Source organism: Gobio gobio, assembly GCF_949357685.1.
Source record: "Gobio gobio genome assembly, chromosome: 16".
In the NCBI taxonomy this organism is placed as follows: Eukaryota; Metazoa; Chordata; class Actinopteri; order Cypriniformes; family Gobionidae; genus Gobio; species Gobio gobio.
Genome location: NC_137109.1, coordinates 39015327 through 39037894, shown reverse-complemented (window position 1 = coordinate 39037894; position 22568 = coordinate 39015327). Strand labels below are relative to the sequence as shown.

The 22568-nt window shown below is 40.7% G+C and overlaps 1 protein-coding gene across 4 annotated transcripts in view; it reads right to left on the bottom strand.

Moving 5' to 3' along the window:
- Window positions 1–18185: 18185 nt before the first annotated feature.
- Window positions 18186–22568, bottom strand: part of lingo2 (leucine rich repeat and Ig domain containing 2) — a 380872-nt gene continuing 376489 nt past the window's right edge. For 3 of the 4 annotated variants that reach the window (XM_079838709.1, XM_079838710.1, XM_079838707.1), the window contains one exon: window positions 18186–21070. In XM_079838709.1, the coding sequence (XP_079694835.1) occupies window positions 19211–21058 (1848 nt within the window). In that variant the 5' untranslated portion in view covers window positions 21059–21070 and the 3' untranslated portion in view covers window positions 18186–19210. The remainder of the gene's footprint in view (window positions 21071–22568) is intronic. The other variant, XM_079838708.1, reaches the window with a different exon arrangement.

Here is a 22568-nt window from a genome sequence, read left to right as displayed (position 1 = left end):
TGCGAGAGGTTTGGCCCAGTGGAAGTGGAGAGACGACCCACTTTCCACTGTGGTTTTCTCTCACGCATCCGGCCCTACTGGGGCTGGATGCCATGGTGCAGACGTGGCCGAGGCTACGTCTGTACGCATTTCCCCCGATCGCTCTGCTTCCGGGAGTCCTGGAGCGGGTCCGTCGACAGGGCGCCAACCTGCTTCTAGTGGCGCGTCATGTTGGCCGACTCGAGTTTGGTTCTCAGACATCATAGCTCTGCTAGCAGGTCAGCCGTGGGAGATTCCTCTGAGGAGGGATCTCCTGTCTCAGGCAGGGGGCACAATATTTCACCCCCGGCCAGAGATATGGAACCTCTGGATACCTAGAGGCTGGTCTGCCGGCGGTTGTGGTTGAGACCTTACTCAGTTCCAGGGCTCCGTCTACAAGGAGACTGTACAGCCTCAAGTGGAATGTATTTTCCACTTGGTGTAGAGAGCGTGAGGTGGACCCAGTTAACTGCCCAGTGGCTTCAGTGCTGGAGTTCCTCCAAGATCGTTTCTCTGCAGGGCTTACCCCGTCCACACTCAAGGTGTACGTGGCTGCCATTGGGGCTTTCCACACACCGTTGGGTGATGGGCCTTTGGGTAGGCACCAGTTGGTTGTACGGTTCCTCCGTGGGGCTCGGAGGATGAGGCCTGTGGCTCGTTCCAGAGTCCCAACATGGGATCTGGCAGTGGTTCTCGAAGGATTGGCTGAGGCCCCCTTCGAGCCGCTAGAGTCAGCAGACCCAAAGAGCTTGACCCTTAAGATGGCCTTTCTCTTAGCCATCACTTCTCTGAGGAGGGTGGGGGACCTTCAGGCCTTGGCGCCTACGCAGACTTGCCTGGAGTTTGCCCCTGGCGAAGTGAAGGCCATCTTACACCCTAGGACCGGTTATATGCCCAAGGTGCCATCTAGCGTGGTCAGGCCTTTGGTTCTTCAGGCATTTCATCCTCAGCCTCACGTGACGGCGGAAGAAGGGAGACTTCACCTACTCTGCCCGGTCAGAGCCCTTAAAATATATGTGGAGAAGTCTGCACAGTGGAGGAAATCTGAGCAGCTATTAGTGTGTTTTGGTTCATCTTAGAAGGGGCTACCTGCGTCAACCCAGACTATCAGTAACTGGATTGTCCAGGCAATAGCCACGGCCTATCAGGTGCGCAATCTGCCTTCACCTATGGCCGTGAGGGCGCATTCCACCAGGGGCATGGGTGGCACCTCCTCGGTGGCCCTCCTTTCTGGGGTCTCTTTGCAGGACATTTGCGAAGCGGCCGGATGGGCTACTCCTCACACTTTTATTAGATTCTATAGTCTGCACCTCCCTGCGACGCCCGGTGCTAGGGTACTCCAGTCCTAGCTGTGTCTGGTCTCCAGCTTCACACTAGGACTGATGCTACCTTCGGTCTGGCCTAGTGGGTACTCGTTCCCCAAATTCGTCGTTCCGATGCAGTGTGAGTTCCCTCGAAAGGGAACGGCTCGGGTTATGTATATAACCCTTGTTCCCTGAGAAAGGGAACGAGCACTGCATCTCGTCGCCACACCTCGGCAGGCTTGGAGCGCATGCTTCATCGCGATAACTGCCATTACTATGCACGGGCTCCCCTTTATGTATCTTCCGGGTATGCCGTCATAGTTACGTCATGACAAAACAGCAATCAGGATTGGCTTGATTTCATTCATACTTCAGACACGCTGTTGCTTAGGGAGTGTCCCCAAATTCGTCGTTCCGATGCAGTGCTCGTTCCCTTTCTCAGGGAACAAGGGTTATATACATAACCCGAGCCGTTTTATATCATATACAATACACAAATGGGTTGGGTTTAGTGGTGGGGTTGGGGTACGTGTTCAATGGTGTCTAAATATCTTAAATGAAAAAAAGAAAAGAAAAATCAAATAAATGTAAATAAAATCATCCTGGCTGATTAAATTGAGAATCACACTCCAACATGATGGCAAAATCATAATCCCATATTTAATTTCATCATGACGATAACATTGTCTATGTATGACACCAAAGATTTGTGATTGAAAGCGATGGAGTACCCTGTACATCAAAAAATTATGCTAAATGGGTACCATGTGCGTTAAAAAGTGACACAGAGGGATCCTGACCAAGCGTCAACATGTGACGATTTGGGAGTGAGAATGTGTTAGTAACAGTCTAGTATGAATTAAGCTCCACAAACTGCAACACTTGAATCACATGCTCTAAAGTGCACGTTTACATGGCTACTTAGTCCTGTATCTATGTGTGAGATCTTCCTCACTGTATATTATTTCTTATTTCTTTTTCTAGACCAGTCTGCCTCAGTCTCCACATTAACTGGCTGCTTTGGCTTTCTCATTACTTATGCATTGGCCTATACTTTCTTTCTCATTTCTCCCTACCTCTAGGGCACTTGACCCTTTGGGCTGGATCTTCATAAGTGATGCAAAGCCCGCAAATTGAACTGCATGGTGCTTAATTGCTCCCATCGCTGACCTGTAAGTGGAACACCAAGGACGTTTTCACGCCAGACCATCCATGTTAGATGCTTTTCTTGTTTTATTGTTTAGACTTGTTTTATTCATATCACTGCTATTTGACAGGAACATGCTATATATATATATATATATATATATATATATATATATATATATATATATATATATATATATATATATATATATATATATATATATATATATATATATATATATATATATATATATATATATATATATATATATATTCAGCATTAAATGGTCTTACAACATTGTGGTTGAGCTAAAAGATTGGGATTGCACGCATTAATTTTTTTTTTTCACTTGGGTTTTTGACCAACATTGTAACCAAGCATATAATTGAAATATATAGACACTGAATTAACAAATGCAAAAAATAATTTTTTAATGGCTGAATGCCTCATTGTTATGTGTGCATTCAAAAGCAATTGCATTTCATTTCATGGAAGCTTACCCAGATGCAGTGTCACAGAAAAAGCTGAATGTCAAAGCAACGTGCAACATTGCATTGATTTAATGAATCTATTTCATGGATTTAAAAGAAAATATTCTGATACATTTATATTTCTAATATGTTTTTGCATGACGTGTTATATGCACTTGCTTGTAGTTTCTTGATATACAAGCATATTGCTCTCTCTGAACGTTGGAGCATTTTAAATATGCTTAGTGACATGCTAAAACTACTTCTGATGCATATTACTGAAGATCTTACTATAAAATATTCATGAACAACATGTGAACAGACAACAACATTTATGAGCTTACACTTGTAATCTAATTTTTGCCTCTATGTAAACGGATGCATGTTTCCATACATTTCCAAAAATAGATTTCTGTCATTCTTGATGTTGCTAGCTTTAAATTAGCACCACCAAATTGTAGTTTTACATGACTTTGTACTGTGTTAATGGTACCTGTGGGATCTGCTTAGATCTGCACATATGCATATTTTAGAGATGTCAGCGTCAATTTCCTTCACCTGCAGGCCCTGTTTACATCTGGTGTTAACATCCATCTTGGGTCATCACAGTTGCACACATGCATCGCAAATGCGTCTCCTGTGACCACTTGTGAATCTTGTCAAGTGGAAGATCTCTGAAATTATGACTGCTGCAATAACTTAAGTTTGTTGATACAAAATTGGTGGGTCTTTTCTCTGACGTTTATAGAATTTGTTCTGTTAGTCTTTGTATTAGTGGTGGTGGACATTTTTCAGACTTTTTCTGCAAGTTACATTATTTCACTAGTAGGTGGCGACAAGTGAACGCTTTTATAAGCGAGTTAATGAATCAAAACAGTATTTCATGAATCAAGTAACTGTCTTTATAAGCGAGTCACTAGATCATTCACTAAAATATTTCATATATATGGTGTTTTTTTAAATATATATATATATATATATATAGTGGCAAGAAAAAGTATGTGAACCGCTTGCAGAATCTGTGAAAATGTCGATAATTTTAACTAAAAAGACATCATACAAAAAGCATATTATTTTTTATTTAGTACTGTCCTGAATAAGATATTTTACATAAAACATTTTTACATATAGTCCACAAGAAAAAAAAGCTGAATTAATTAAAATAACCCTGTTCAAAAGTTTATGAACCATTAATTCTCAATACTGTGTGTTGTTACCTGGATGATCCACGGCTGTTTTTGTTTTGTTTTGTGATGGTTGTTCATGAGTCCCTTGTTTGTCTTGAGCAGTTAAACTGCCCAACGTTCTTCAGAAAAATCCTCCAGCTCCTGCACATTCTTCAGTTTTCCAGCATCTTTTGCATTGTTGAACCCTCTCCAGCAGGGACTGTATGATTTTGAGATCCATCTTTTCAAACTGAGGATAATTGAGGGACTCAAACACAACTACTAAAAAAGGTAAAGGAAACACGATGCATCAAGAGCTGGGTGGTGAAAACTTATTGAATTTGAAGATCGAGGTAAATTGTATTCAATTTGTCTTCTGGGAAGCATGCAAGTATCATCTGTTGCTTCTGAAGGGCAGTAAAAAAACAAAAAAACAAGATATTTAAACAAAATAAGAAACATTTGGACATCTTCATCCTGCTCAATAGTTTTCACCCCCAGCTCTTAATGCATCGTGTTTCCTTCTGGAGCATCAGTGAATGTTTCAACCTTTTTTTTCCATGAAAGGGTACATGGTCTGCAACAATGATTAGGTAGGTGGTACGTGTCAAAGTAACATCCACATGGCAGGACGCTGTGCCCACGTGCCCACTGTTGTGCCCACACAGCATGGGCACCCTGACTGGTCTGCGGCTATGCAGCCCAAAACTGTGAAACACTGTATTCTGACACCTTTCTATCAGAACCAGCATTAACTTCTTGAACAATTTGAGCTACAGTAGCACGTTTGTTTGATCAGACCACATGAGCCTGGCCGCCCATGACACTGTCGCCGGTTCAACACTGCTCCTTCCTTGGACCACTTTTTGATAGACTCTTGCCCATTTGTCCTGCTTTTAACACATCAACTTTGAGGACAAAATGTTCACTTGCTGCCTAATAAATCCCACCAAACAGGTGCCGTGATGAAGAGATATCAGTGTTATTCACTTCACAGGTAGTGGTCATAATGTTATGCCTGTTCGGCGTATACACATACATTATATATACGTATGTGAGAAGAATGCCTGCAGCTGCACTCAAGATGGTCTAGACATCCATAGAAATCTCCCTATATCCACCCAACCAGTTGTACATGCTGGGTCTTATTTAACCCAGTTACATAAGCAGCCCCTGTCCTCCTTCTATTAGAAAACTGAGTGTCAAATTTAGTTCCCGTGTTTATGAATTACTAATATGTGCCCTGCAGGCGTTCTTCTTCCATCTATAGTCAGCAATGAACATGAAAAAGAAGCGAGACACGGAAACAAGGAGAACAAAGAGCCGCTGATTCGCCACAAACATTATTGATGGGATTATTATTTTTTTTACACGTCTGTTTTTTTTTGGACTGGTTGAAGTCAATAAAAGATGCATTAACAGAATTTTGCAGTGGAACCATTGAATGGCTTCACATACTAAAGTGGCTTTCATTTTCCTCTGGGTTAAGTGTCTTAGTCAGTAGATATTTTGGGTTTTGAGGTGTCATATTTTTTCTCACGAAAATCTCATCTGAGTGCATCATGCATCAGCTTTCATTCACACCACATATGTTGGACTCAGTAAACATAGTGCTTTTTTGCCTGTTTATTAACTGTATACACCTGGATAGCTTTTTAAAAAAAAACATTCCCCATTTCAGGGACCTCTCAATATGAATACATAAAAGCTTTACTGACTTCAAATGAAATGTTAACTTGTACAAACACATTTGGAAGATTGGCTTTATTACAGATATTACAGGTTATATTTTGTTTTTAATTTTTTTTTATCTCAGTTAAAACAACAGGATTCTTTGTCTTTTAGCTGTCTAAACTTCTCTTTAATCACATCTACAATGTTTAGTTCATACACTTCTGACCTAGACTACTAAAACATTGAGCTACATTTCTTATATATTCTTATTGATGTTGTAGGGATTGTGTTCTCTGTGGCATCGCTCTCCTCCTCATCTACGTTACCTCACACACTAAAATCTCGGTCTTCCTGTGACAGATGCTGCCTTTGAAATGGATTTCCTTCATGTAAAGAGCGGTAAGCACTCTTCTCGCTGCAGGTCATGGAACAGGTGTGAGAATTTAAGCGTGCAAATATCCAATGTCGCCAATGATTTTAGAATAATATTTTTTAAGTGAAAGGATTGGAAATGTCCCAGTTGGTTCTCAAAGGCTGAGTAGTTTTAGCTGATTTGTTATTTTGTATTATATTTGTTCTCAGTTGGTCTTGCTTCAGGGTCCAGATTTTATATTGGACATCAAGACCCAATTACCACATTTTTTGATACAAAAGTGAACAAAATGTTTTGTAATATTGAACGTATTAATATTATTAATATTGTACAAAAATAAATACAAATCATATTTATAAATTATACTCATAAATTATTATTCAGAATATGATTGGAATTATTGGTAACACTTTACAACAAGGTCTCATTTGTTAACATTAGTTAATGTATTAACTAACATTTACTAACAATGAGCAATACAGTTGATACAATATTTATTAATCTTTGTTATTAGTTAGTAAAAATACAACTGCTCATTGTTTGTTCATGTTAGTTCAGTGTAGGAACTAATGTTAACAAATACAACATTTCATTTTGCATTTGAAGATTAACAAATGCTGTAGAAGTACATAAACATATTAAAGTTGATTCTACATGATAATTTTAAGTGATATATGAGTTTTGAGTTAGCTTACGTAAATATTTCAAGTTAAGGGCAATTAAAATACACGAGTACAAAATAAAAATCTGCTAGTTGTGCTTACTTAAACTTTGAATTTCTTAATTTAAATATTTTGATTTAAATTTTTGGAGTTTTGCCAACTTATTCGTTTTTACAGTGTAGTTAACGAATGTTATCTAATTACCTTATTATTAGTGCTGGGAATAAAAAAAACACTAATTAATCAAATTTAATCGCGATTAATCGCAAGTTTTTAATATTTAAAATTTTTAATATTTTGATATTGTAATAATTTCAGTTACTCTCCAAATTAATGTAGAAACAATTTAAAGACAGTATACTTTAAATATGTGTTGTAATGGCATCTTTTTATGAATGAAGGCCAGTATCACTGATATAATGTCTCTATGAAACCATTAATGACGTTACATTACAGTATAACTGAAAGATACCAATCTCAACATTTATTAGGCTTTAAAAAAACAACTTTTAGTGAACTCAAAACAATCTTTACATAAACCCATTATAATAAATGTTATTTTTACCTGTGGCCTTCCCTGTTAGACATATACAGAAATGTACTCGTTATCAAACACCTTCCTTAACTGCATAAATAATAAATTAAATATAGATTAATCATCATTAAAGCTACAATTTTCTCTGTTCCCGTTGTTCTTTGATTGACATTAATGACAGGCATCATCAGTGCTCCTGTCACTTTAAGAACGGCCGCTGAAGCCTTGTTTATACTCGACGCGTAGGGTGCGTGCGGCAAAAATTACGTCAACGCGGAGTGGGCGGTCGTGCGCGTTGGGTGCGCAAGACCCCATTTCGCCTGGCGGTGTGCTGTGCATTTTTTGTAACAGCACGCGCGACTCCGCATCCGAAGATGAACGAGTTCTATGCAAATCTAGCTGAGCATGACATCTCATCACACCGGCACCCAGTTTGCACATACAAATTAGGTGCTTATATTTACAAAATGAGTCTACAAAAGCAGAAATAAGACCTTTTAAATAACAATCCATGTTTAATTAAAAAAAATCACAAAACTAAATGAAAATGTTTAGTGAAATTAGGAAATATTTAAGAGATCGTTAATTTAGTTGTATACATGTGTGCATATATTCAAGTAATATCAAGGTTTACTGAGTTTTACACAATCCTTTTGTAGTGTGGTTTTTGGTGAAGGGTACTAAAATAAATATCCACTTCTTCTCAACGCTTTTTCCTGATGGTTTATGAAACAATTACTCCGAGTCGCCCTCTGTCGTTTCAAAGAATAGCACAACGGCGAGCGCGTCAAGAATAAACGACTCGTCCGTTTGGGGAGGAGCGCGCGCAGTCAGCAGAGGCTCGCGCTGCGGAGCTGCAGGCAAAAGTATAAACAAGGCTTGAGGAACATGACGCGGATCTCACGCGCTGTCCCGCGCATCTCATTTCCTCACAACTCTTTAAGTTAATTTAAGACGTTATTTAACTAATTTAAGACTCCTAATATGAGAATACTCAAAATTCTCTGTGTTGTTGTTATTGTTTGTTCATGAGCAACAGAGAACTCGATGTGAGCAGGAGTCTGACGCGAGTCTGTCTGTGCGTCGAGTGTGTGTGTGTGTCAGAGTGTCCCTCGATTAGCTGACATGAGACGCAGCCACACAGACAGAACATTGACACACACACACACACACACACACACACACACACAGCACATTGACATACAGCACATTCTCTTGTGTCTTGTCGCGCTTGGAAGTATTTACATGTATAAGAGCGTGATCATGTAACGCTAGGCAAAAATGGATATAAAAACGGACGCTGCGTTATTTGCGTTAAATATTTTTAATGCGTTAAGCTGAAAAAATTAATCGCCCGCGTTAACGCGTTAATTTTCCCAGCCCTACTTATCATAAAGTGTTACTGAATTATTCTTGGAAATATTAATGTTGAAAGGCTATGCACATTTATGAACCTGACATACTCTGAATAGGAAAATATCAGAAGCGTTTTATTTGACCTTTTAAAAGATAAGCCGATTATTATCTCTAACTACGAACAATTATATGGTTAGTTGCATTTTATTATTTGCATTTAGTTTCTCTGTGATTTTTGTTTTTTTGTTTTCAACCCACCAGTTGAAACCATAATTTGATAATTTGTCTCACATAAAAAACAAACAAAAAAGCTATTCATTGGACCATAAACCATCTGTTTCACTTCTAGTAGCCATTCATTTAGTGTATAAAAGCCCTGCACTTAAGAAATTACCTTAACTGTCACCTTCCACACTTACTTTATTATAGCACAAGTATTTGTCTTTTTAAAAAAGACATGCTTCACCATACAATAGATCACTGTCCAATAGCACACCATACTGCACAATGCATTTGCTGTTCATTATTTGAATGAGGATTTATGTGAAACGAAATAGAATTATGCGCTGATAGCCGAACTCCTAACATAATCAGTGCAGTAAACTTGTGAGGCGGTGAGGTACATCCCTGCCTCTTTGCCTTGGATTAGATTAGAGTGTATTGGTTGTAGAACGTGTTGCTACAAGTTATCAAGGCGCATCAGATTTCCTGGGCCCTCAAGTCTGCACTTAGCCATTGCGACAGAGTGGGGGGAAAATGCTTTTACTATAAAACCGGAAAGAGGTTCTTGTTTGAATCTTAATGTGACTGATGCACACTTTTCTGTGCGTGGTGCAGGGGAAAAATTGAGAAAATTCCAGAACTGGGAGTGAGGAAATACGTGCCACTGAAAAACACATTCTCTGTTTCTCTTTTATTTAAATAACAGCAAATTCGCATGTCTGGTTGAATTGAATTGTCTTTGGAGACCTTGAAGGCTGACAGGCACGCGTGTGTAACAAGTTGTAGAGCAATTTGTGTTGCTTGGTTTGAGTTCTCAGTGGTGCGATTACTCCTTCTGACATGTCCAAATAAAGACAGATTGAATAAACACGTTGGAACTGCATCACATGACCCGAACCATCCAATCAGCTATCAGCAGCGTGAATGTGCCTGTGAAATATACAAGTGAGTTCATGTGCACATTCAGAACTTTACTCCTTTGGAAAGTTGTGTTGGTTTGAATAAAAGCAATAAGTAGTATCTTTTCAAAATGGCCCCCTTAGCATGAATTGCCGTAAAATTGCATTTCAGATCTGACATTTGAGTGGCACAACAGGCAAATTGCCATTTTATATTACAGCTGGACGAAAGTGTTTCACACAGATTGAAATGCAGAATTGTGGCTCCGACCAAATTGGCATGGAGTTTGATGTGTGACCGTCCTCCTTTTCTTGTCACACGCATCAACCCCCAGCGCCCTTCCTCATATGCCTCAGTACATCCGTTGACATCTTGCTTTTTGTTGTTTTTCCATCCACAGCCGAGAATCTCCTCAGTCAATATCATTCCTTTTAACCCCGCTCTTGCAATATCTGAGCATCTAAATCAATTGTCAGATCATTTGATAAGAATGTAATCAGATCTCTCAGAATCGGGCTTAAAAAGACAATGCCCTTGAAGAGAAAGTAATTGGAGAGGAATGTCTGGCAGTGGTATGATTGATGTGGGTATTGTGCTTTTGTTGATAATAGCAGATTGAAGATTGGATAACAGTCACTGTTGACACTTCTCTTTCACTGAGGCGACCCACTTTCCTCAAAACAGAATAAAGCAGGTTACAAGTTTTGCTGTAACTTTTATCAAGTTAAACATAGCACAACTTTTATTTTACCTAGGTTTGTTTAGTAGAAAACCTGATGGCAGTTTTGGGAGTCTCCTAAGTAGGTTTTCACAAAAATGGATTTTGAGGAAACAGATTTCTGCCTGATCAAGTGACTAGACTTAATAAATCTCTCATATGGAGCGCTTATCTCTCTAGGGAGAGGTGAAAAAATCCGAAAGATGATTTGATGGGAATGAAGGGATGGGAATTCTTAAAGGAACTGTATGTAAGAAATGTATTTCAATTAATCATAAAATGGCCCTGATATGTCACTAGACATTAAGAAATCATGTTAATTTCAACTATTTATATCACTGACAACGGTTGTCCGGCCAAGATATTGTCATTTTAAAAGTGAAGTTGCAGCCCTCAACTGATGTTGATGTTGACATGTTGTGTTTTGGCCTGAAGCGCCACCCTCCACCTGTCTACCAATCACGAAGTCAGTAGTGTTTCTGCATTCGGGTTGCCAGCTCTGCTCTAGTTACCACAGCTGCAGCTACAAACTTTTTGGATAAACAATGTCTAACTTTACGAAACCTAAACGACCTCGTTATGAATCAGAAAAACGTTGTGACAGTGTCCGAAATAAAACAAGGATTTGAGATGCCTTTGAAAGATAGAGACGGCTGAAAACGGAGAATAATTTGAAGACTGATGCCAACGTTGCTAATTTTCTCCTGGACAGGTAAGGTTCATCTATGTTTGGCTAACTTGTACTTAATGTAAATGGACATTTCAAATATTCATGACAGTCGAACAAAGTTATGCATGTTCGTGCAAAGTAATGTTAGGTTAGCGCAGATGGAGGAGGTGGGTCATTGAATTGAAAAGGTAACGTTAAGGAATTGTTTGGTAAATAAAAACGGCGAGTCGTCATTGCTAACATTAGTAATGCATTATCAGAGCCCGTTTCTCTGTCATTATGCTGGGACGCTGAGGAAAACAACATTAGCACGCCTATTAGCACTGTGTAAACGTATTTGAGACAGTAGCCTAACGTTACCTCAGTAAAAATGATTCCTCATTCGTTCTTCGCATATATAGTGGACAAAACATGCTGCAAGTTGACCTGTATGACCATTGCTAATGTTATTTAGCTTTGCTGTAATTTTACTATAGTATTTTTTCATGTGGGAATGTACTGTCACATACGAGCGTTCATATTTACGATTATATTTGGCTAATCGCCATTAGTCAATTTTTGCGATTCATAATTACTTCACAAAACATCGCTCTTGAAGCATAAACATAATTAACAGAAAGAAAAAAAACGTACTGTGTACGACTCGTCACTTGCCATTGAAAGCTCCGTGTAGCAGCCTACGTTCCTGCTGCATCCTGCAGCCTAGCTGGCAACCTCGAGTCAGGGGGAGGGGGAGAGGGGATACACCGCTCTATAGTCATTTGAAAGTGATTGCAGTACCAGTTTTGGCCACAGTCCTACATACAGCTCCTTTAACAGTTCCGATTCCTTATGGTTCCATTTCCTGATTTCTTGTAATTAAAATGAAATTCTGTTGTCAAATAAGATAATTAATACATATTTTTATCATAAATGCAATTTAATAGCCATAACAATAGCTGTGTTTACATGGACCCTAATAATCCGATCGTAACCAGGCTAGTAGCACACTCGGAACAGAAATGTCACATAACCATGTCAATCGGAATGAATTGGCCAGATCTTAAAATTTCATTCAGATTGTAAGGGGTGGTTTATTCCTTTTGTATTCCGATCGGGAGGACATATAAACACTTGATCAGATTGAAGGACGTGCAGAACGAACAAGCTGTTCTTCCTGTTGAATAAAGTGTCATAAATGATTGTCCTGTCATTCTGAAATTCTCTTTCCACTCATTGAAGTGGAGCAGGACAACGTCCCACCAGTCCTTGTTTCGGATGCTTATCCATTCCTTAGACGCCTTGTTTTGGGTGCGGGAATGGGCATTTTTACTGTTTGATAAATATAAGCAGCACACCATAGTAGGTTCATATGCCTGGCGTTGTCTAATTAGGACCTGAAATAGAAAAATATGAGGTCTGCTTTTTAAATCAATGAAAACAACAACAACAACGGGAAACTCTGTTAATTCATGGAGTGTGTGCATGTCAAAAGATTAAATCCGATCAGAAGCTTGTGACATATAAATGCGCACATCAACCCGATCACTTTATTTAGCATTCATGTAAACACTACGTTCAGATTCATCAATGGGAATTAATTTGTTCGAAGGAAAAAGTGTCCATGTAAAGTAATCTTCGACTATACACGTTGCCATATAAACAGCCTTCATTAGGAAGTCATTATCAATACTGGTAATTTAGGTCTGGTTTTGATTCACTTAAAAGTCTAAAAACAAACAAAAAAAATGTTAGGCAATCAAAATTACAGTAGTTGCGCTTAATGTCTTTAGATCACTAAACAGAATCAGCCGATAGTTTATCCATTCTGGAGTTGGACAAACATGGTTTCGCTGTACTATGTTATTTCACTGAAACGAACCGGATTATGAGAGTCAATCGTTTGGGAAAATGGACTACGCTGGCTGTGCTTTATGTTTTGTTTTTGACGGACTAAAAATAACCTGCTTATAAGAGTCATCTGTTCATTGTTTAGAGCTGTGGACTATCAAACAATGAACAATGGAAAATGTTTTCACCTCTTCAAACTCTACTACTCAACACAATGACTGCAGTATTTGTTTCATGAACTGTACATTATAAAACATCCTCTTTCGCAGCTCCATGCATTCCATGGATTTATCACAGGAATTACATGAAATCTTCATTCACCTGATTCACACCGAATCCTTATATTAAGCATCATGCATAAACAAATCATAATTCAGTTATCTTCAGATTGTCAGTGGTGCCCCAGAGGTCTTTTGGAACACAGTTATAGACCTCATAAATACAACTCAGTCATGCAGAATGTGTTTCTGAATGACACCCAGCAAGATATTTCACAGTACCTCAGTCACAGCCCTACAGGGTTTCTCTAATTAAATTTGCTCTCTAATGAAGAAGATGATGTATGTGCTTTTTTTAAACAAAGAGCCAAATTGTTTAAAACCAACAGAAGATACAAAATATACTTTTCAATCAATTAATCAGAATTAGGTGTGGAATCTTTTTGTGACCACCGCCACTGTGCAGCATCCACCTGGATGTTCACTGCAGCCATATTGCGCCAGAACGCCCACCGCACACCAGCACAATTTTCTAAGTGAATAAATCGAAGTATTAAAGGAATAGTTCACCCAAAAATGAAAATTAGCCCATCATTTACTCACCCTCACGTCATCCTAGGTGTATATGACATTCTTCTTTCAGACGAATAAAATCTGAGGTATATTACAGAAGTCCAGGCTAATCCAAGCATTAGAATTGGATTCATAGTTGCTCTGTTTTTGAAGTCCATAAAAAGTGCATCTGCCCATCAAATAACTGCTCCACATGGCTCTGGGGTATTAATAAGGGCCTTCTGAAGCGAATCGATGCGCTTGTGTAAGAAAAATATCCATATTTAAAACTTTATCAAGTAAACTTTCGGCCGACGCCTTCCCTGTTCAATTTATGGAAAAATTGTTGAAAGTTCCCCTGCCGATCGAAAGACTAACGCGACCAGGTACGCTCGTCCTGACGTCACGTACGCATCTTGAGTTTCACTGTCAACATTCAACACTTTTCCAAGGAAATCCATCGGCTGGAACTCTACTTGATAAAGTTTTAAATATGAATATTTTCTTACACAAACGCGTCAATTCGCTTCAGAAGGCCTTTAATAACACTCTGGAGCTGCGTGGAGCACGTTATTTGATGGGCAGATGCACTTTTTATGGACTTCAAAAACAGAGCAACTATGAATCCAATTCAAATTCTTGGATTAGCCTGGACTTTTGTAATATACCTCAGATTTTATTCGTCTGAAAGAAGAATGTCATATACACCTAGGATGACTCGAGGGTCAATTATGGGCTTATTTTCATTTTTGGGTGAACTATCCCTTTAATTTCTTCTTACAAATCTGATGCGATGGTATTTCATTTAATTTATGCTAAATTTTGACTTTTGAGGCATATGTCAAACAGCCTACTCAACTTTATAGTTGATAGCATGTTAAAACGTGACAAAAGTAACAATCAGCTACAACAATTTTTGAGCCCCAAACTGATCATTTTGAGTACAAAATGAACTCAAGACAACAAAGACAGCATTAAAAGAGTGTAAATAAAACAGGCAAATATTGAAACCATGCAAATGTCACAGGTCGGAGCGGACCGCGTGAGTCCCGTTCCTCCCTTATTTTTCACCTCGGGGAGGTTCCCAGTGATACCCCAGACGACCAGACACACGAGGACACTGGAGTAAAGCTTAAAATTACAAGTCTTTATTAATTTACTTGTACTTGTTACTTGGGGGGGGGGGCTACAATCCAAGAGGACTGGAGAGTGAGGACACCGCCTCAGAGCACGCCGGCTCTTTCCACAGGAGAACCTCAGATAAGTCGTTTCGTCCTTTTTCTCAATGTTTGGCTTCCATGTCCTGCTATGTGCTCACTTGTCTCTTTCTTTCTTTTTCCCAGGGCGGACCTTTCGGGGGATTTACGCCACGGCTTGCTCCTTCTCCTGAACACAGGGGTAGAACGGGTAAGTACAGGGGAACGGGGCGACAGGGGTACCTCTCTCTCTCAGGCGTGCTCCGACGGCTTCCTTTCAGAATGGATCAAGGGGCCGGCGTCATAAAAGTCGGTACCTCCGGGGCATCCGCTGGATCTGGGTCAATACTGGGACTTTTGTTTGGCATACAGGTAAGTCTAACTTCGCTCAAAGGATATCACTCTCAGACTCCGTAGACACGGTTCATCAGTTTCTCTCTCCTTGTTCCAGGCTCCGTGATAGCGGTGGCTCAGGGGCTTGACCACGGCGGTGGTACTGGATCGGGCGCTTCTCTAGATGGCTTCGGTTGTACTACCACCGTAGAGACAGAGAGTAGGGTGAGGTTCACAGCGTGAATGGTTAGGGCTAGTTACTCCGCCAGCTTCGGGATCGTACCTTCCCCAGAGAGTGGGTCAGCCTGGATAATGGTCTCTGGGACGACACGCACACACACAGCAGATTCCAAGTGTACACTCTCAAAGTCAAGATGCTGACTCACCCACGGCACTCTACACACTAACCAGGTGTACTTAAGGTCCAGAGACCACTTTTCCCGCGTCGTTTATCTCGGGGGGGGATCGCTGAAGCGCTGGTATAGCTAAGAACCAACGAGAAGGACGTTGCTGCTACACCACCCCGGCAGCTTTCACTGTCCGCCGTCTCTGGATCTTCCACGCTCACTCTCCGCGGTGGGACCACTCGTTTTCCTAGTTTCAACGTCACAAGGCTCACAGATGATAAACTTCCAATGAAGTTGTTACTGTATACGTTTCTCAGTGTACTCACACATTAATCAACCCGTGTGCTCGTCTTGTTCTCTCTTCCAGTGTCTGGCTCGCGTCCTGACCGCTGTGCTCTCTCTCCCGAAGGGATTTGCTCATTAGCACTTCCGGCAACTGTCCTGCATGTAACTTCTCAAAATCGGACACACACTTGACACTTGAATCACAATGCAAAACTCAGTCTGTATTATACTCAGCCTCGTCTCTTTTCTTCTCTTTATATCTCTCCAGATCTTTGATCGCTCAGTCCACAATATCCACCTCGTGTTATCCTTTGTTTGCCCAGATGCCCAGATCCTCTCGCCGCAACGGCTGGAAGCGGCCACCACCACGCCCAGCCCGAGCCCAGCCCGAGCCCAGCCCGAGCCCAGCCCGAGCCCAGCCCGAGCCCAGCCCGAGCCCGACCCGGAACCAACAGCCGCGGCCGTGCACGACCGCTGCCACGACCGACTCCCAACTGAATTCTGGAAGCCCTCTTTATACTCCTCCTGCCTCCCCTTCACCCAATCCGGAGATCGCGCTGTTCATTTGAGCACCTGCCGCCGATTTTCTATGATTTTGGCGCTGGGACGGGAACCCGGAAGTAGTGGTGTTTGATCCGGGCGGAACAAATCTCTGCCACTATGGTTCCGCCCCAGGAAAAAGTCACACCGTGACACAAACTTATAAATTATTCAAGAGAATCCTGTATTCTACAGTGTCCATTGCTTGCTGACACTATAGACCGCTTTGCATATTACAGTGGGAGATGAATGGTTTGGTATTTCAAAAAACTTTTGACCAGTCTAGTTTTAAGATGGTATGTACCAAATTTTGCAAATATCTGATGAAAGATGGAGCTTAAAAAAATGTATGCGTTCTCAAGATTCAAAAGGGCAGAATATCTAGTTGTCTGGAAGTCGGAATCACTTTAAAAGTTCAACAGACCTGCAAATTGGCATCAGAAATATTGAGACAATCAGTATGCTGACATTATTACAAAAGATAAGACATACTGTGACAGCAGGCACAAAGAATAAAGCAGGCGGGATGTTTTCGGGGGATTTGCCATGCTGAACATAAAACCATAATATTTAGCAATGCATAAAATTTTAAGTTTTAAAGTTCGTATAGAGTTTAAGAAAGGACTTTGTAGGGACTTATTAGGTCAGGGATGATTAATTTAATGTCTGTGAGTGCTGTTGTGTGCGTGTTTTTGTGGAGTAGATTTTCTAATCCCCTTGAGTTGAAAATGGCAGCATCTGACCCATTAACCGTGGTCAACCTAATTTCCGTTTTCTCAGGCAATAGTGTGAGTGTCCTTCTTTCTGTCCGGGGGGACGGCAATAACACAGACCAAAAGGAGCGAAAAGGGCCAATGAAACAGTTTTTGCATATGGTCCTTTGGGTTTGATTGAGATTAGAGAAATTAGAATATTCCTAATGTTGGCCAGTAATCCCATAGTGCCTTTTGGGAAATCAATACAGTTACAAAAAAGACTAGGGTCTCAAATTAGGTCTCCCTTGGCAGCAGTGGGAAATCTGTTTTGGCGGGTGGCTTTATGGTAAGTGCACAGCCTTATGAACACCAAGACACTACTTGTTCTCGTAACTTCATATGTTTGTGTTCTCACTTTCTTTAGAGAAGGACTAGGGGGGAAAGGGGGACAAAAAGTTTTAACTAACAATTAGGAAGCAATAAAAACTAAATCTCCCTTGTCAATTTGTATAATTAGAGCTTTCATCCACTGTGATTTTCATGCCTAGTGTGTTTCTCAACACATTGTTCATCGGCATGATGGATGTAGGATGGATGTGGCATGATGGATGTATCTTGCCTACTCATTTCCCTCATGTCACAGGGTTAACAGCTTTTTCTAGAGATTATTCTATAGATAACGTGCTTCCTGCTGTGGAGATAAAACATGCAAAGTATCTTCAACAGCATTAGTTCTCATCTTATCCTTATATTTCCTATGGTTCAACCAGTTTCTTTATCTCAACCTCAGCTTGCCTAACAATGTTTGGACAGCAGAGTTAAATGCAAACCACTTAAATTATATGCAATTAAATTGTCTTTCAATGTATATAAAATATACCATATCCAAAGAAACACTGTACTTAGCAGTGTACAATAACATCAATTTAAATCAATAATACACAATTAGATTCATCTAAATACAACATCAGAATACAAATCAATATTCTTTATTCCACATACATGTATTTTTTTCTTTTACTTTGAACTGTTTACAATCTAAATGATTCAACAACAAAATGAGAAACTACCACAACAAAGTTAAATTTCTTACTAGGGAAGGAAAGAAAAACAAAAAAACATAATAATGGTAGCTTGACTTGAAATGGAGACATTTTGTTTTTGTACCAGATAAGGGGTTAGAGTCACGGAAATGGACAAGAGCACAACTAAAAATGGCATGTGTTAATTAATGTGTATACTTACAGCAAAATCAAAGAAAAAAAATCATGAATTTAAACCATTTGAAAATCTTCACCTTGTATTATTGAGTTTGAAAGGCGTTTGTTAATAAATAATCTCTCTTCTTTTTTCCAGATTATAAACAAATATAATATTCTTCATATCAGGAGAATAACTTGGGGTAGACAAACGGCATACACGTTCCTCTGAGTAACATTTCACACCCGCAAAAGCCCTTTGTCCTTCATCCTCAAACAGTTTGAGTAGCGAGACGATGGCTTGGTCATACAATAGTTCCTTTGAATCATGGGAAATGTGAATTTTGGCGGTCATTGCATTTTGTGAACAATGCAATAAAAGAAAGTGTTTATACATGTTAACATACACATACATAACTGAGCATTACGTACATATATGCAGGATAATGAGGGAGATAACAGATTCCCGATCATCTGTTGGTCGCAGTGAGAAAGCATGTGCGAGCCTCAGCAAATAAGAGTAATACTTGAATTTTACAAATTGTTTCTGTACACAATCTGTGTTGGAGTGTTGGTGAACATCCCCTCTTACCAAGAGGGTTTCATACAAATTGAAAATGGTTCATTATTGACACATATTATTCCCCTTGCGTATCCAGTGAAGTCCAGGCTGAACCAAAACCTGGATTGAATCTTAGGGACTGTTGAGTTGCCTGGCATCGATCTGATCAAGTCCTGTTCCAGGTACCATTTCTCAAACAATGATCTGTGTAAATCCAGACTGGTATTATTTTAAATGTTTAAATCATTTTCATGTTAAAGCGCCGCGGCCCAGCACCCTGGTCCGCTTCCTCAGCGGAGGTCCCATTTGACTTTGAGCGTGGCACGTACTCAATATCAATGTTGTTTTTATGTTTGCCTTTTCCTCGACTCCACACAAACAGGAGCAGGAAGCAGAAGAGAACCACTCCTAGGAATGTGAAACAGCCCATGGCTGTAGAAACTAAGATAGTCTTTAGGTCAAGGCCAAAGGTCACATTAGGGAGGTTGGTACCGTTGGCAGTGGCATTGCTTGTATCCGTGTAATGCTGGGTCCTGTTGGCATACAGCGAGCCCAGACTTTTCACTGCCAGGGATACCATAAGAGTGTCATTGCCCGCTGTGTTAGAGGCCACACACATATACACACCATCATCCTGAACCTCCGCTGCCTTGATATCCAATGAGCCGTTGTTGTGGACCGTCACCCTGCCGTGGCTCCTGTTGGTCAGGTGTCTCCGGCGTGGGGTGACCCAGGAAATAGTGGGCCGCGGGGTCCCCTCTGCATTGCAGTGTAAACGGGCTGACTGTCCCTCCTCCACCGAAACCATCTGAGTCCGATTTTCACGGATCTTCGGCTTGGTGCAGGTCACGTAGTAGGACAGCAGGGTCTCTTTGAACTCCTTGAAGGGGCGTCCGGGGATGCCCTCCAGAGTGCTACACTCAGGCTGGGTGTCACCAAAAGAAATGGAATGGCGCCTTTGCAGCAACCACATGAGTCGGCAGTCGCACACCAGAGGGTTGTCATTGATCAACAGCACCTCTAGAGACTCAGGAGCATGAAATACACCCCTCTCCAGGGTATCAAGACGGTTGTGGGAGACATTTAGCGAGCGGAGCCAGCGTATACCCTGGAAAGCGTAGGGTTCAATGGACACCAATTGAGATCCGGCCAACCTCAGCTCACGCAATCGCACCAGGTCCTGAAGCAGGCCACCTTCCACTGTTCGGATACGACTGTAGGAGAGGTTAAGGTGCGTGAGGTATGGCAAGTGGCGAAGAGCCTGGTAGGGGAAAACTGACAGGTTGGTGTTGGTAACAGAAAGCGTGGTGAGGTTTAGGCCATGCAGAGAATTAGAGGGGAACACATCCAGTGATGGCCAGTTGTCGATCTCTAGGTGTCGGAGTTGAAATAGCTTCTTGAAGGAGTAGGGGTGGAGAGTGCTGATACTGAGGTAGCGCATATGCAGTCTCACCAGGTTGTGTAGGTGGGACAGGGCATCTGTGGGCACCACTGTCAAGTTACAGCGCTCCAGCGTCAGGCTCTCCAGTGACAACAGTCCATTAAAGGCCCGATGTGAGATGTAAACCAGCTCATTGTCTCCAACTTCTAATGACCTAAGGTTGCGTAGGTCCTGGAACATATAGTCCACCAGAATGACAACTTTGTTGTCACTGATATCCAGGTTCGTCAGGTTAGAGAGACCGGTGAAGACGCCTAGAGAAAGAAGCTTGATGCGGTTGCTCTTTAAACTTAGTGAGTGGAGGCTGTAGAGTGAGTTAAAGGCTCCGGGCTCGACGTAGGCAATGATGTTTCCACTCAGGTCCAGTTCTTCTATGTGTGGATAGGCAGCAAAGTCATCAGGGTTGACAGCCTGAATGCGATTCTTGCTGAGATCAAGGATTCGTGTCTCGATTGGGACTCCATCAGGGATGGCGTTGTAACGCTTGCGGTGACAGATAACGGAGCGGCTCTGGGCAGAGCACTCGCAGCGAGAGGGGCAGGCCAGGGTGGAGTCCACAAACACGGCCACCAAGGCCAGCCCCAGCAAAGGCTGCCAGCAAGACACGGCTGTGTGCAGCATGACTCGATTTAAACAGTCCACCATACTGTCATGGCTCTGAAAGAAAAAGAGAGATGAAAGGTTAGTAAATGAACAAATATGTCTTGACATTATATTACATATAATTAAAAAATGGATAAACTGGTTAGTTAACCAACAAAATATTGACCTATACTGGTTAGTATCTTGTAACATTAAATGCACAACATGGATTCACCAAGAACAGCAGGAGACACCACTCAATGGACTTGATATTAATTTGTTTGTAGTGCACAGAGAACTAACTGAAGATTGGTGCATGCATGCACAAATAGAAAACTGCCTCAGTTCTTGCTTGTGGGATTGTATGTGCATGAATTGATTCTTTATTGTGTGCACATGAATTCACAGCCCTATGGGTGTCCTGCTGTTTTTCTTTCTCAGTCAGTTCAGTACTTTTGAAGATTTGTACTTTCTCACCATTACATTTCTTTGTGGTTTTGCAGTTTTTTCATTAAATCATAAATTATAAACATTCATAGAGCACTACTTATAGAACAAAGATTATATACTACACAAATAACTTATTATTAACTAAAGGTCTTATTTTCAAAGTGGACAGCAGACTAAATTAGTTTTGTGTTTGAAAGATTTAGTTTGTTAGGTCTACAGGAAAACAACTTGCTTATTGGATGACTGACACAATCTCCTGTATATAAATTTAAACAAATATATATACAGTATACAGACACAAGACAAACTTGTCAAACTTGGTTTCTACACTCTGTTATGTGTGTTTATTTTGGTGTGATCACCTCCTAAAGAGTAGCCTACTGCATCTGAGGCTAATCACAGTAGCCAGATGACAATAAAACATAACTAACTTCTTGTTCTGTGCCGTTTCTTGTAAACTTATATCCTTGATGTTCAACCCTGTCTCACTCCCAAGGCGTCAAAATCCGAAGCATGGTCAAGTGCCTTCCGCGTCACAATAAAGATGCTAAAGGTACCCCTAGGCGTCATTATATCGATGCGCTGGGTGTTCCATTCATTTCAATGAGGAACCTTTGATGTTATCGTCATGATGATCACGATCATCGTTACCGTCATGATCACGTTATCGTCATGAATATATTGGGTTATGATTTTGCCATTATGACATGTTGGAGTGTGACTCTCAATTTAATCAGCCAGCATAATTTTATTTACATTTTTTTTATTTACGCTATTTAGACACGTTTTAACATGTAACCCAACCCCATCCCGTCCCATCCCTAAACCTACCCATTTGTGTGTTATATGATATAAAACACAGATATAACAGGCAGATACGACTGCATGCACAATTTATTCAAAAAGTACAAATATTCCAAGTGTTCCGAGGCCAAGCGAATGATTTGTGTGAAGGAAATCCCCAAAAGCGATCAGAGTATCCATCCACCGAAGATCATGAACACATTAAATTAAAAAAATTGCAGCCCGTTTTGTCAGTTTTCATAGTGAAATTGCATTGGCTCTCGTATGTCTTGTGACCAGTTGCGTCATTACGTCAGCTTTGATTGTAAAATGTTATTGG